The 15,620-nt window shown below is 36.8% G+C and overlaps 2 protein-coding genes across 2 annotated transcripts; one reads left to right on the forward strand and one right to left on the reverse strand.

Moving 5' to 3' along the window:
• Positions 1-7,150: 7,150 nt before the first annotated feature.
• Positions 7,151-8,161, forward strand: LOC132116789 (small ribosomal subunit protein uS17m-like). Its single transcript, XM_059525651.1, has 3 exons — positions 7,151-7,267; positions 7,395-7,539; positions 7,718-8,161. Exons 2-3 carry the CDS (start codon positions 7,417-7,419, stop codon positions 8,012-8,014), a joined length of 420 nt encoding a protein of 139 aa, XP_059381634.1. The 5' UTR covers positions 7,151-7,267; positions 7,395-7,416; the 3' UTR covers positions 8,015-8,161.
• Positions 8,162-9,144: 983 nt separating this feature from the next.
• On the reverse strand, positions 9,145-14,875 carry LOC132116790 (protein FAM114A2-like). The gene is made up of 14 exons (XM_059525652.1): positions 14,777-14,875; positions 14,130-14,340; positions 12,083-12,182; positions 11,909-12,007; positions 11,686-11,816; positions 10,951-11,085; positions 10,641-10,799; positions 10,431-10,554; positions 10,216-10,301; positions 10,028-10,138; positions 9,782-9,921; positions 9,622-9,694; positions 9,456-9,509; positions 9,145-9,353 (listed from the first exon to the last, which is right to left on the reverse strand). Exons 2-14 carry the CDS (start codon positions 14,322-14,324, stop codon positions 9,255-9,257), a joined length of 1,506 nt encoding a protein of 501 aa, XP_059381635.1. The 5' UTR covers positions 14,325-14,340; positions 14,777-14,875; the 3' UTR covers positions 9,145-9,254.
• Between the last annotated feature and the right edge of the window lie 745 nt (positions 14,876-15,620).

The raw sequence follows: 15,620 nt of genomic DNA on the forward strand, positions 1-15,620 counted from the left end.
TCAAACTTGTCGACTGACTTTATCACTGACCTAGCCAACTTCAACAGCTATACTACTATCCTAGTTATCATAGATTGTTTCTTTTAGACTGATACCACTCAAGGGTTTTCCCACAACCATGGAATTTAGAATATATGGAATACCAGAGGACATATTGTCTGACCGGGGGTCTCAGTTCACCTCAAGGGTATGGCAGGCATTAATGTGATTAATGACATCAATGTCACCCTCACCTCTGGATATCATTCCGAGTCTAACGGGCAGGTTGAGAGACTCAATCAAGAAACTGGATGTTACCTCAGAACTTATTGTAGTAAAGAACAGGACAAATGGAGTGACTTCCTCCCATGGGCCATTAATCCACTGATCTAAACCCTTTTCGGTGTGTTCTAGGCTACCAGCCCTCTATGTTGTCCTGGTCTGGTGCCGGCGGTGGATGACTGGATCAAGCACAGCAAAAGGGTGTGGGACAGCACTCATGCGAATCTTAGAGAGCCATAAGTGCCCAACAGATCCAAGCGGACCATAGGGGGCATCCCCACCCTAACTATCAACCAGGCCAGAGAGTCTGGCTATCCACTCGAGATCTCTGAGTACGACTGCCGAAGCTCACCCTGAGGTATGTAGGTCCTTTCAGGATTCTGAAACAAATCAACCTTGTTACATACCGCCTCGAGCTTTCTATTAATAATGGCATCTCTCTCATTTCATGTCTACCTCCTGAAACCAGTCCACACTAAATCTGGCCCTGGCACCTCGATCCCTGGGCCTCCTCCTCCCCTGGAGATTGACAGCACACCTGCTTAGTCGATTAACAAGATCCTGGATTCACACCATAGAAGGGGTTAGTTGCAATATCTGGTGGACTGGGAGGGCTACAGACCAGAGGAGATCTTGGATTGCATAGAGGGATATACTGGACCCATTGCTGATCCAGGAGTGCCACCAATGGCACCTTGACTGCCCAGCACCAAGTCCCAGGGGTCGACCCAAGAAAAGAACACCGCGAGGTGTTCGTGGGATGGAGGGGTGGGGGGTATAACAAAAGTTCTGTAACAAAAGTCTCAATAGAAATGACATTAAAATATATTTTAGTTTACCATAAACGCTTGTTAGTACATCTGACAGTTATATTCCATGTTATGCTCCATGTTGAGCTATGTCAATCAGTTTCCAAATGAACCAAATTTCTAAATTAGTCAAGTTTAGAGGTCAAAGTTGATAGTTTGTTTATACAACGTTGTTCATTGGAGAAAAAAAAATACAGTTGCCAAACTTCCTCCATGCCTGCATGATGCTTTATAAAGTATGGCAATGCAGGTTGAACTCATCCATGTTCAAGAGCATCTAAATAGATGCCTGCAATGGAATCTGTGTCAAGTTATTCAGCTGTGATCTGGCAATGGTCAGATCATTCGATACACCTTATCAAAATGTATGTCTCATTCACTTACTGCAACTCAGAGCATTTTTAAATCTACTTTAAAAACTATGAGAGGAAGAAAAACATGACTATTAAGACACTCTGTTAATCAAGATTCCCATGGGAAGTTCTGGTATATATACGAAGGGAATTTGAAATCAGCAGTTACAATCTGAAATAATACATTTGTAATTCCTTTAAATAAATCATAAAATATTCAGCCATGACAAGAAGGAGGAATAAAACAAAACAGGATAGCTTTTTAACATGAATGACATTTTCAGGCCCATATTTGGGAATCTAAAGGGGAAATGGGATTTTTTTAAGCTAATGTGAGTGGTGGTGGCCTATGCACAATATTAGATTATTATTAAAGTATTCTTACAGCTACTCATAGATATTATAATTCTGGCTGATACCAGAGAGCATATAATTATTTTCATGGCTTTATAACAAATAAATGGCCAAAATGAATTTTTTTTATAAATATTTTGTAATAAAATTTTGTGTTAATATAAAAATATAACACTTTGTAACACTTAAATGTAGCATTTGTAGCATCACACCATTATTATACCATTAGAAGCCAATTTTTCAGTAAATTACTGCGTAATAGTAATTCATAAGTACTTACTAGAGAGTTATGATTTAGTTTAGGCTTAGGCTACAAGTTTTTGTGATATGGTTATGTTTAAGGGTGGGTTGGGTCAACAGTGTAATTACAGATTTCAAGTCACCTTTATTTATAAAGTGCTTAACAAAATACAAATAGTTTCAAAGCAGCCTTACAGGCATAAAAAGGTCTCAGTCACTTTACAATTTCGTACCTTATTTACCCATAAATGGTGCATATTAGTACCAAAATATTAGTCCCTTTTAAAAGGGTACCACCACTGTAACAGCTTTTGTTTTGTACTTTTTTCTGATAGCGAATGATGGACACAGAGATCAATTTTTGTGAAAAAACAAAACAAAAAAAAACAATTGTGTCATTGTTCAGCTGGGGTCAGATCAGTGTTGATTCAGTTCCAATCAATGACTGTGTAAATATCATAAATTAAAGTAGTTCAATTCAGCTGTAAAGCTGATTTGTAGAAAACAGTGATGTCATCATCCAGCTCAGTTCAGTTCTCATCCAATAGTGTCAGTACAGACAATTCAATAATATTTCTGAATATTAAGAGTCCCCATCTACGCAAGCCAGAGGCGACAGTGGCAAACTCCACTGGTGACAGAAATGGAGAAAACAGTAAAATACAAAAATTAATTACAGACGTAATTACATGCAGGTATTTGTTTTAAATATAGGTCCAATGTTATGTATCTACTCAATAAGTGATTGTATGAAATGATTCTTTGTAATGAATCATAAAGACCAAAATAAGCAAAGACAAAGTGAATCCAAAACTTTATGTAAAGGTGTCCCTGTCACAGTGTAATTACACAAATAGATAGTGCGGAATATTAATTGTACTTACTATAGAGTCAAGGCTAGGATTAGTTGCTTGTAATTATGTACAATTTAGTATTATTAAGTACATGTACACTGTAAAATAAAGTATTACCAAAACTCTAATAACAGCCATTAACTGATATTTTACCAACAAACAGAATCATTGCTAGGTTGTTCGGATTGGTTGCATACTGGCCCAAGTCAGAAGATATTCTGGTCTAGATATGACTCATTCAATGTAGGTCAATGTTTTTTTTTTTTACCGTTTCTTCATCTGCCAGGTGAAAAAAAATAGTTCAGGAAAAGTCTCATCACTTACAAGAACACACTTCTTAACAAGCTGCACAGTTTGAGGTATCATTCATGTTCACAGCACAATGTGCATAGCAATAGTAATTCATGCCATACAGCTGACATTTTTCTGAACATTTCCATGTCTCATTGGTCAATCAATTGGATAGTCCCACCCCCAACTCAAACCACTAGTTGAGTCAGTTGCTGTGTCAGGCTAGATTGGATGCTCAAACAATTCATCGATGTCATTATAGTAGCAATGACATCAGATTGCATGATAATGACATGGCCAAGGTACACAAGCTAAGCAGGCCATGACTTCATGTTTAGAGAAAGAATAAGTCAAGGTCAAATCTGGTTATTCAGTGCGGGAGAATAAAATCACCGCCAAGCAAGTTTCAGATAAACAAAAGCCTAATATGTTTTCAATCTACATAGGATAAACTACAGGAATACCACGTTGCATACTGGCACTCATGAACTCTTACTGGTGTGCGTCAGAGTGGACGCCCCCCATCTTCAACTACACTTTTGGTCTCTCCATGAAGTGCTTCTACCATGCTCCATGTTTACAGCTTGACAAGCTCTGTTTGCAGAAGGCACTGCGAATGGCAGAATTGAAACGTTGTGTTTATGTAAACAGACCAGACCGTACGTCTGCTGCTGCCACACAGATGACGAGACGGGATTCTGGGATATGTCCTCACAATATGCCACTGCTGCCCAGCTAGTTGAGACTGTTTGTCTTGTGTGTCAGTGTGTGTATTTTGCTCTAGTGCTGTTCCCTTTCCCGGGGGATACCTAGACTATGAGCTTCATTCTTGGCAGATTTTGACCTCATGGGACATACTTGAAATGTATATGAGGTGTTCTGCACATTGTGCATGTTGCATGAAAATAGTAAGTGTTGTTGGCGCAGGTGTGGCACACGAATCCAACTTTATGGGCCGTATCCTGCACTGTGATTCAAGTGGACAAAAATATTATTGCAGTAATTAATAAATGACTTTCTTCTGCTAGTCTGCTGGTATTTCCATAGTGATCTCATGTTTGTTTTCAAGCGACACTGACATCAGCTTGCAGAAGACATTACTCTGGAGCATCTGCCATAAAAACACACAAGCCATTAATCAGCATAATGGAATGTAGCAACATGGTTGTAAACACAGGAACAATTAAAGAAGACAAATTATTCTAATAGTCTTTCAACTGTAGCTTTATGAATCAGAAAATTCTAGATAAGTTGTGGCTGGTTGCCATGCGGTTGCTAGGATGTATAAAAGAGGGGGTTTCTTTGATCTACAGACAAATGTGATAATGTTACTTGTAAGTAATGTACAGTGTCCATAATAAAGAAAACACATGCTCTTTGTATTCATACTGGTTTTGAAAAACCTTTATATAATTTTTTAAGACACCATATTGACTCTAAAACATCATGAAGTGTGACCATAAAGTGTGTGTGTGTGTGTGTATAAATGTTACGTTTTTTGGGAGTTCACTATATATATTTGCAACAATCATTGATAAAATCTAACATGAACAGTCACATATATGTTGTTTCATATGCTCAAATAGCGTTCATTTTTGGTAACACTTTATTTTAAGGACAAAACACATATTAATGTCTTGACCATATTTTAGAACAATTAATCCTATTAACTATTAATAAGCAGCAAATTAGGATGAATAAATCATAGTTACTCAACCTTAAAATAAAGTGTGACTATTTTTTTTTTCCTAAGGTTGGTTTAGTCAATGTGGATATGGGGTCCCAAGTGCATGTCTCTGTTTCTGTCGGAACCGGAGTTTCTAATGGTAGCTGAATTGAAAAGATGACTTTACAAATTGGCTAATGACTCTTTTAATCACTAAGCGAGATTCAATCCGCCATATTATGCTCTAAACTTTCTACTATTAATTATTAACAGTAATAAGCACTGCAATATTCCATAAAAACACAAACTGTCAGCTTTGGTTTCATCGTTAATTTAACAGAAAATAATTAAATGGGCGAAACTTAGCATTGTATCTTTGACCCAGTTATCAAAAACTCACACTTTCATGGAAAATGCCACATTAATTCACAGTTGTGTGGTCTTTATAGCTTTATAAACACAAATATAATGAATTGCTGTCTTTTTCTCCCAGCCATGTTCTCTGTAACCCCTCTGACGCCAGCCTCATACAAAAACATTAAACAAATGGAGCGCAAAACAGGAATATGGTGACAGCGATCTCGTTCATCACTCAAGTGTGTTTAAATTTGCTTTTCATTTCTGCAGGGAAAATATTCATAAGTCACACTCGAATCTCCAGAGAAAATAAACTGGGCCGCATGAGTCATGGCCTCTTTCACACTAGCATGTATGTTAACGGTTCGGGGTGTTTCCTACAAGCTGACCTCTCCCTTCCTCCTGTTGCTGCGTTCTTATCTGCTTCTCTCCAATCAGCTTCACTATCGCTGTCAGAACAACACTGAACTAGTGCAAAGGCTACACTGAAGGGCAGCGACTCAGACAGAGAAAACGTTAGGCAGGAGCAGAGATGATGGAGAGATCTTAAAAGACCGATGAATTTACAGAATGCTTCGTGACTTTTTGGGAATCCGTGTTCTGGGCTGGCACTGTTACCATTCAGACATGTACCATAAGCTTTCATCTGCAGAGTACATTTATTTAAATCTATTATGCCTGAAATGGAACAGGTCGGTCAGTCAGGAATAATGACTGATATATTGCATGTTTCTGAAAGCACAAGAGCATTGCAGACGGATCGTGTGCAAGCCTTCCACTAAAACTCCCATTGCACTGCCTTAAATGGGAATCACATAGAAACAAGCCATGTTTTCTGTGTGGTTCTGATTAATACCAGATTCGACTGCGCTGGCTCTCATCCAGTTCCCACCCAGGGACAGGCCGATTTCTTTTTCTTACACACATTAGAGTATGGCATGATCTGTTCCCCTATTTTAGACACATCTTTCTTCTTTTCTAAATGCCTTTTCCCTGAGTCTTGACTCAATGCCAGTTAGAACAACAGGCCAGATAGTTCAAATGGGAGTTGGACCACTATATGCGAAGCACTTTGCTGTAATAAACTTTGCTCTGTGCAAGGCAAACTTTATTAGGGGAGTTCACAAAATGCATTCTTTAGTTTGTAAAAAGTGACGTTACTACCATACACAAATCAGCATGATGGAAGGTGTGGGCATGAAAGTCTGAACTCATTTTGTGTATTAGAATACACATAAATGTATAGATAAAGAATAAAAAAATATCAATTAATAATTAATAATAATTGTTGGAAATATAAATAATTGTAATAATAATTGGTTATCATACATGTATATAAAAATTTATTCAAATATTTATTTGGGTATAATCTTGATATATGCTTAAATTGCATACATTATTTAAACCTACAATTATTAAAAACAAGTACAATTACGTTTCATGTTATACATTTCATGTTTATTATGTACATTTGTATGTGCTTACAACACTTACAAATACATTCTCTGTAAAAGACAGAAAATTATTTATAAGAAAAATTTGCATTTTGGGGGAAACACTGTCCAATAATAATAATACTAATATGTTTTAGTATTTTAGTGTGTGTGTGTGTGTGTGTATTAGTATATTCCCAGCAAAATATATTCTTACAACACTTGTCAAACACAAAATTATTCATTAGAAAAAATACTTTAAAAAATATGATACTTAATAATAATAATAATGTCACGCGTGGTGGTATACCAAAAAAGTCTATTATAAATAAAATATTTACTATATATTTAAATAGTTTATCTAATTTTCCAGTTTATTAAAATAATAAGAAATATCATGCGTTTTATTTGTATACTTAAATATTTGACGTACTTCAGCTCTGAACTTTGTGGTTCGCAACCCGCCATAAAACTAAAAGAAGCTGCCTTTGTATCTTTTTTTTTTTTTGCTGACGAACAATCGTTTTCCCCTTTGCCAATCCGTATTACGTCATCAACATGAGCCATGAGTCTTGACATTCAGACGCATGCTGAATGTTTTCATGAGTTTTTGACCTTTACAAAAACGTTTACCTTTACAGGGACCCCGGTAAGTGTGTTATTTACACTTTTCTTTTCCATACACACAGAAATGCCTGTTGTTGTGTTATGCCAATTATATAATCTGGCCTCAGATTCGCTAAATTCATCTAACGTGAACATTTCCTACATGTTAGGGGACTGTAAAACATACACGCCATGTCCACGCGTCAAGCATCGGTCCACGCGAAATGGATCATCGGTCAGGTGATCGGAACCAAGATGAAGAAGACGGCGAAGGTTCGAGTCACTAGACTTGTGCTCGATCCGTACCTGCTCAAGGTAAGATGTGTTGATTTCTTATCATTGATTTCATGTGTTTTTCTTTCATTGCATTAAAATATTTGTAGTTTTAAGCATTAGGATAATTTATGTTGGTAAAATAATGACGCATTATTTGCAAAACGGTTTGTACACAAAATTAGCCTGATCCTGTACTAATATGCCTTTTTTTTCCAAGTACTACAACAAGAGGAAGACATACTTTGCCCACGATCCTTTGGAGCAGTGCACTATTGGGGATGTTGTTTTGCTGAAGGCTTTGCCGGAGAAAAGATCCAAACATGTCAACCATGAACTCGCAGAGATTGTGTATAAAGTCGGGCAGGTGGTCGACCCACTTACTGGGAAGAGGGTTGCTGGGACACAGTATTTGGAGCCGCTTACGGAAAGCACAGAAGACACAGAAGTGTCTTTAACGGAGAAACTGGAGCAGCTAAACATTACTGCCTCCACTACACCTCCTTCAGCCTCTTAGTATTGTGTTTGTCCTTGATGTATGTACAGAACTCGTGTCCTGATTTTCACATAAAATACAATCACTGTGCCTAGTATTTGTGTGGTCATCAATCTTACATACAAATGCTTCTACCTGCTGTCCTCTTTGACACAGTCGAGAAACCATATGTGTGACCCTGGAGCACAAAACCAGTCTTAAGTCACTGGGGTATATTTTTAGCAATAGCCAAAAAAAACATTGTGTGGGTCAAAATTATCGATTTTCTTTCTTTAATGCCAAAAATCATCAGGATATTAGAGTTAAGATCATGTTCCATGAAGTTATTGTGTACATTTCCTACCGTAAATATATCAAAACCTAATTTTTTATTAGTAATATCCATTGATTAGAATTCATATCGACAACGTCAAAGGCGATTTTCTCTTCTTTTTTTTTTTTGCATCCTCAGATTCCAGATTTTCAAATAGTTGTAACTCAGCCAAATATTGTTCGATCCTAATAAACCATAATTTGAGAAATTGACACTTAAGAAGGTTTTGTGGTCCAGGGTCACATATCAGTCTGCATTAGACTATTATTATTAATATAGATTTAAATGACCATTTCTACATAGAATTTCCACTAGTCCTTTTTAGACATTTTTATTAAGAAGTTCGATGTGTCTGTGCCCTCTAGTGGAGGAAAAAAGACCAGTAATTAATTTTTTTTGTCATTGATAATGGGTCAGACCATGTTATAAGGTATTCAAAAAAACAAATGAAAAAAAAATCATCTATAGCTAACAAAATTATAAATTATATCTTATTCAAAAATTCCCAAGAACACATTTTATTTACAGCAAATTTACAAACATACTTTATAGTATATGTATTGCATTTTCAAAAAAAGTAAAAGTTCTATAATCCAGAAGACTTGTAACAATAGTGTATTTAAAAGATAACTGAGCATTAATACTGATGTGTCTTGCATAATTATTTGAAAACAATGTAAGTCTTTAATATATTAAAAAGATTATTTCTATTCATTTCATTATACATTTAGACATAAAATATATTTAAATTACTGTAAGACACTGTCAGTTACAGGAAGAGTTCTGTCACAAAGTCTTTTCAAAAATATAATAAGACAGGAAAGAAGCCAACGATCAATGAATGTGCAAAAAGCTGTGCACTTACTTCCATGATATGATGTTGCATGTTGTGTTTTTTTTTTGTAATTAAAATCTGAGTTGGCACAGTAAAGTGTTTCTGAGTGGTTATCACTGTGCCGGCTCCACCGTCCTCTGAATATGAGACACTTCCAGCACTGGCATGAGGAGCTGGAACGCGTCCTGGATATATGATGCACTGTTTGATGCCTTAAAAAGTGAAAAAGATCTTATTACTTCTGTGCAGACATCAACATAGAAGTCTTAGATCTTTCGCATGTGCAAAAGAAGAGACATAAAATAAAGACAAACCTCCAGAAAAATGCTGGTAATAAGTGGATTGAGAACTTCTCCCTTTTCATTTGCCTGAAATAACAAACATTTTGACTTAGGTACTTTGGCATACAAAACTCACATTTTATAATGACTATAAACCTATAATTTAGATCTCTAAACTATAAGAAGTGAAGCGTCTTACCCAAATGGTAGTCAAACAAGACGTGAACTTTTTGGATAGTAGTGATACCTCCTTGCAAATAACAATAGTAACTCTAAAAGTGAAGCAGATTATGGTTTTGATTTCTCCAAATCTAAATTTTGCACACTTTTTGCAACAAAAAAAAAAAAAAAGAACTGACTGTGATAGGACTTTGGCTTGTTCTGTGGCCGTCACGACCCCAGGGTTACAGTGGAGCAGCATTTCAGCCGTTTTGTGGAACTGCTCTATGGATCTAGCTGTGACCTCGGCCAGGCTTTTAATGGCAGACAAATGGGCCTCCTATGAAAATGAAAACTCAATTGTCAGAACAAACACAAATATACATGTATGCATATCTTAGAAGTCATTTAGTACATTGTTAGGCTAAATAGTAAGCGTTGCAGACCTCAACACTGCATTTCGACACTGCCGTTTTCTGTTTCTCCTCTCCTTCTTGCTTTGGGTTTTCACTTTGTTGCTTCATGTTTGTGATATGGTTGAATGCATTTTTTCTTGCCTGAGTGGATATGAGTAAGCCTAAATAATCGGACACAGAAAACACTTGAAGATTACAATTATGACGAGATGTGTTACCTTGCTAAGTTTGTCTGCTGATGTGGAAATCTGTAGTCTTTCAAGGACATCTGTCAGTTCCTTCACAAAATCCTCGCCATCATCACCTGAGAATAAAACTTACGTTTTTTATGTTTGTAATCATTTGTTGTTCATTTACAAAGTTCCAGATTTTAAAAATGTTACCATCACTATATTAGTTTGACTTTAGCATTGTGTCGATTGTAAGCTTTTACCCTTCGCATCATCATCCACCTCCTCGTCAAACTCCATGAGGGAAAAAGGCTCTTTAATGTCCTGTAGTTCTTGTATAAGTTTAGCTAACTCCTCACCGGACAGAGAGGTCCGCACAGATTTCACCTGCACACAAACACAACACCTGCATTCAAATCCTTCACGGTTTTAAATTCGAGCATTGATTTCAAATATTAAAAAATCCCACTGACCTTGGCCTCACTATCTCTAGAGAGGATCTCCAAAGCCTCCAGATGGGACAGGCCTTGAAACTCATCAAACAACAGCCCATAATGAGCCTTCTTGTCTGTTTCAGAAGTGAAGTTTTCAGCTATCTGCTGCTCCTCACGTTCTTTTGCTTCCTTCAACACCTTTAAGAGACGAAAAACAGAATCAGATAAGCAGAATCCAATCACCAATCGGTCAAGTAAAGGTCATATATTTCTGTACTGTCTGAGTGTGTGAAGGGGAGTTGAAGTGGCTGTTACTATAGTCCATCTCACTGGGAGAGAGCTACTGCACCTGTGACAGTGTGGAGTTTCTGTTCATCAGTCCCTTTGTTTTGTTAAAGCCGGGGTCTCCCTCTGCTATCACATCCATGGTCTTCTTCCCAATAAACTCCAATGCATCCAGACCACCACTTATTACCGTTTTACCCTAGCCAACAAACATAGGAACACAGAATAAATAAAAGTGCAATCAAATAAAATATATAAAATAATTAATTAGTTTAAAATAATAACTGTTCATTAATATTTATTAATATAACAATTTTTCATCTGTTTTTCCATCTTGTTTGTTTTGTAAATAAACTTTGTAAGTAGGCACAGTTGAATTAGTTTATAATTTGAATACATTTTTATTTGCACTTAAGCACAATCCAAAGATGATTGATTTAATTATAATAATGTATTATTATTGTACATTTTAATTATATGAATTATATTTCAAGGTTCCAGAAGTTTTAGGAGCTTCAGGGAACATGAACTTGACTCATCCAATCTCCTTTGATTCACTGGCTAATGATTACGGATAATATTTTTTCTAATCGATTTAACTAAATTTCTGGTTGAGGAATCATACCTCCTCTGGTTTTTCAAGACCTTGGTTCTTCAATTAATCAATCAATCCATCAGTAAATAAAACCGTTGTTGAGGAGGTAAATTGGAACAAAAATAATTTTGCTATTATTTTAAAGTCTATTTTAAATAATAATAAATTTGCTTTATTACAATCCAGCATACTTTTAAAGCTTACCGTACTCTGAACCACAGTGGTTAAAGATGACAGCATATCCATACTACTGGAGGAGATCATTCCCATAGCACCACCCATCCCATACGGCTTCTCCTCGTCATCATCTTTACTTTCCTTCTTACTGGCTGAATCTGCAGAGAAAAAAGCATGAAGATCATCAACACTTGTGAACCGGTGTGCTTGGTCTGATGTATCCCATTTCAATCAAAGAGCACTTCATTACCATCAGTTTTTTCTTTTTCCGCTTGAGCTGAGAGCTCCTCAGGACTTGGGATTCCTTGAGACGTCTCAGCTTTCTCAATGACCTGTGTCAACCCTTGGCCTTAGACAATGAATGAACAGTATGAGTCTTGATGATATAAGAATTGAGCCGTTTAAAAGCCGTTGAGCCTCTTACCCACAGTAGCTACAGTGGCAGTAGCAGTGGAGAGGATAGATTTACCCCAGCTACCCCAGTAACCCCAACCTCCCTGGGAAACAGCTGTCTCTGGGGAGGCCTGATGGAAAAGTGACAGGTATATTACTATTATTAACCCCATGATGGTATTTTTATACTGAAACAGTTTCACGTTCTGAAAAAAAAAAAACATTTTGGGACATGATTAGAAAAAGCTAAGCGGTTGACCAGTCACATCAGACTGGGCCAGCTGACCAATCAGAGGAAACAGAGTGGAAAGGTGGCCTTTAAACAGACAGAAACTAAAACAGAACTTTTAGGTGAGAAGAGGTGATGCAACAATGTACGGTGAATATAACGTTTTTAAAACCTTAAGTCATGTAAATGTATTATAAGTAACAGAACATACAAATAAGATTAGAAAATGACAATAATTTTTAAATGACAAACTATAACATGGGCACTTTTTTAAAAAGTTACACAAGTAAACTTTGCAGTCAAAATGACCAAATAAGAGAAAATATGATAAATATGAAAATATAGAGCAATTTTCTTGGGTACAATCTATAAATCAGCCACAGTGAAATAGTCTTTGATTTAAATATATTATTTGAAGTATATATTTAAGTGCAAAACCTAATATATATATATATTATATGTGTGTGTGTATATATATATTGTGAGCCGTGTCCCGGGCACCTATCAGCGTCGCCCTGGAAATAGGGAGATTCACCTGCACGCAATCACAGCGGGCTGATCGGTCCCAGCTGAAGCGGATGAGAAGAGGACCATAAATGCTGCGCCTGAGGGTGACACAGGGAGAGAGGATCTCCATGCGACAGAAACTAATGTTGTGTCTCTTGTCCCTCCAGAAAGCTGCGGATCGACCAGCCCGCCACCCGAGCACCGGACACCAAGTCCCATTGCACTCAGCCGGCCGGCAAACAGGATCACGTGGCACCAAGGACGAGCACCGGACACCAATGCCACCTTCACGGTTTAAAGCACCTGTCAATAAATACACCCTCCGGGGCTTCACTTTTGCACTAAACCCTGTCGTGTGATTCTTCAGCCCGTGACAATATATATACATATATATATATATATATATATATATATATAGTACAGACCAAAAGTTTGGACACACCTTCTCATTCAAAGAGTTTTCTTTATTTTCATGACTATGAAAATTGTAGAGTCACACTGAAGGCATCAAGGGCTATTTGACCAAGAAGGAGAGTGATGGGGTGCTGCGCCAGATGACCTAGCCTCCACAGTCACCGGACATGAACCCAATCGAGATGGTTTAGGGGTGAGCTGGACCGCAGACAGAAGGCAAAAGGGCCAACAAGTGCTAAGCATCTCTTGGGGAACTCCTTCAAGACTGTTGGAAGACCATTTCAGGTGACTACCTCTTGAAGCTCATCAAGAGAATGCCAAGAGTGTGCAAAGCAGTAATCAAAGCAAAAGGTGGCTACTTTGAAGAACCTAGAATATGACATATTTTCAGTTGTTTCACACTTTTTTGTTATGTATATAATTCCATATATAATTTGACATGTGTTAATTCATAGTTTTGATGCCTTCAGTGTGAATCTACAATTTTCATAGTCATGAAAATAAAGAAAACTCTTTGAATGAGAAGGTGTGTCCAAACTTTTGGTCTGTACTGTATATATATATATATATATATGTATATATATTTAGATTTAGCAGATGCTTTTATCCAAATCGACTTACAAATGAGGAAAATGGAAGCAGTCAAAATCAACAAAAGAGCAATGATTTGCAAGTTCTAAAACAAGTCTAAGTTTAACGCAGTACACGTAGAAAGTTTTTTTTATTTATATATATATATATAATAAAAGAAAACAGATAGGATAGAAAAAGAATAGAGCAAGTTAGTGTTAGAGGCCTTTTTCTGCTTTTGTTAATTGTATAATAAATAAAAAGAAAACAGATAGAATACAAAAAGATTAGAAAAGCAAGTGTTAGTTTTTTAATATATATATATATATATCTCAGTAGAAATGTGATAAAAGTTTACGTCTGAAGCGCTCTCTGCTGGTTTTTGTGTCTCTGGGCTCTTCTGTTCTTCTGGTGCAGGTTTATATTCGGGTCTTCTCCTGGTCTTTCGGGTCGAGCCGTCGCTCTGAGTCTTAGCGGAGGACTCATCTCTGGTGGATGATGAAGGATCCTCGGGCTCTGTTTGGTCACTTGTGGAGCTTTCGTTGTCAGACATCTTACCACATAACAGTCTCCTGAAATGGACATATAAATATGTAATTTCTTTTAAATGATAGCTATATGATATGAGGTGTGTACATGCCAGTTTAGTTTATGAAACTGGAAACCAATGCATCTTTTAATGTCTTCAGTACAACGTTAGAGAAAATTGTTACGTCCCTGGATGTAAGGTTACAAACTGCTGAGGCCAAAGATTGATTCATATACGTTACTCAAACAAAAACTTTTGACATTAATGAACTTCTAGAAATGAGTTGATCATAAAAAGCCGTTATAACAGATGCTGTAATACATAACTTACTAAGTAAATAAGCCACATTACATTTGTCTGTAATAATGTCTGGCATAGCCTACTGTACTGATCTGTATTTTAAGATACGCTAAGTTTCACCAGTGAGCTTGTTTATATTCAAATGAATAAGGGATAAACATAATAACATATCAGACCTACTGTCCCCTGTTTCTCTTCTCCAGCGTGCGGCCACGTCACTGGACTCGACTCAGCCCTGCTTTGTTTAGTCAAAGTTTATTTTTTCCAGATACACTCGCTCTTCCATCGAGGAATGAAGCATAGATTCGACATTTGTATTTCGCCACCTGCTGTTTGGAGAAGGTCACTGTTTGCACTGTATCCAGCTACGGTACGAACTCAGAGTCTCCGATGGGATCCATCAGTAGGAAAAAACAAGCATCTTCCATCAGAAAACTTGTGTTGCATCTCGGGGCAAAGCAAAAAACAATGCTGAACAACAGTATAAAATGCGGGAAACTATTAATTTTTTATTCTAAAATTAATTGTACTGTAAATTAATTAATTGTACTAAAATGAATTGTACTGTAAACTGAATCCATCCATTTATAACACTTTCCTGGTTTATGTAATGTGCAGTCATTTATATTTTGAAGTTTTTGAAATATAATTCCGTGGCACAGGACATTAGTTATGCTTACATATAGTTTATATAGTACATAAGTACTATGTAGTACTGCTACATATAGTTTATATCTTGTTTTTATTATAGCACAGTTAAATAAATATTTTCTTAGTGTTACAAAAAAAATTACGCAAGGTTTCCAGATTACAGATTACAGATTACAACTTTCAAAAAGCAAATCACGAAAACTACACCTCGAATCTGATTGGCTGAGTGTTTTGGGCTCTGTGATTGGTTCACTGCTGTGGTCGATGAGTCTCGATGTTCTCACGCACATGTTCTAGTGTTGCCAGATTGAGCGGATTCCCGCGACACTACGGTAAGCCATTATTGTTGTTGTTCTTTTTTTGTTTTAA

Source organism: Carassius carassius, chromosome 36 (assembly GCF_963082965.1).
Source record: "Carassius carassius chromosome 36, fCarCar2.1, whole genome shotgun sequence".
Taxonomy (NCBI): domain Eukaryota; kingdom Metazoa; phylum Chordata; class Actinopteri; order Cypriniformes; family Cyprinidae; genus Carassius; species Carassius carassius.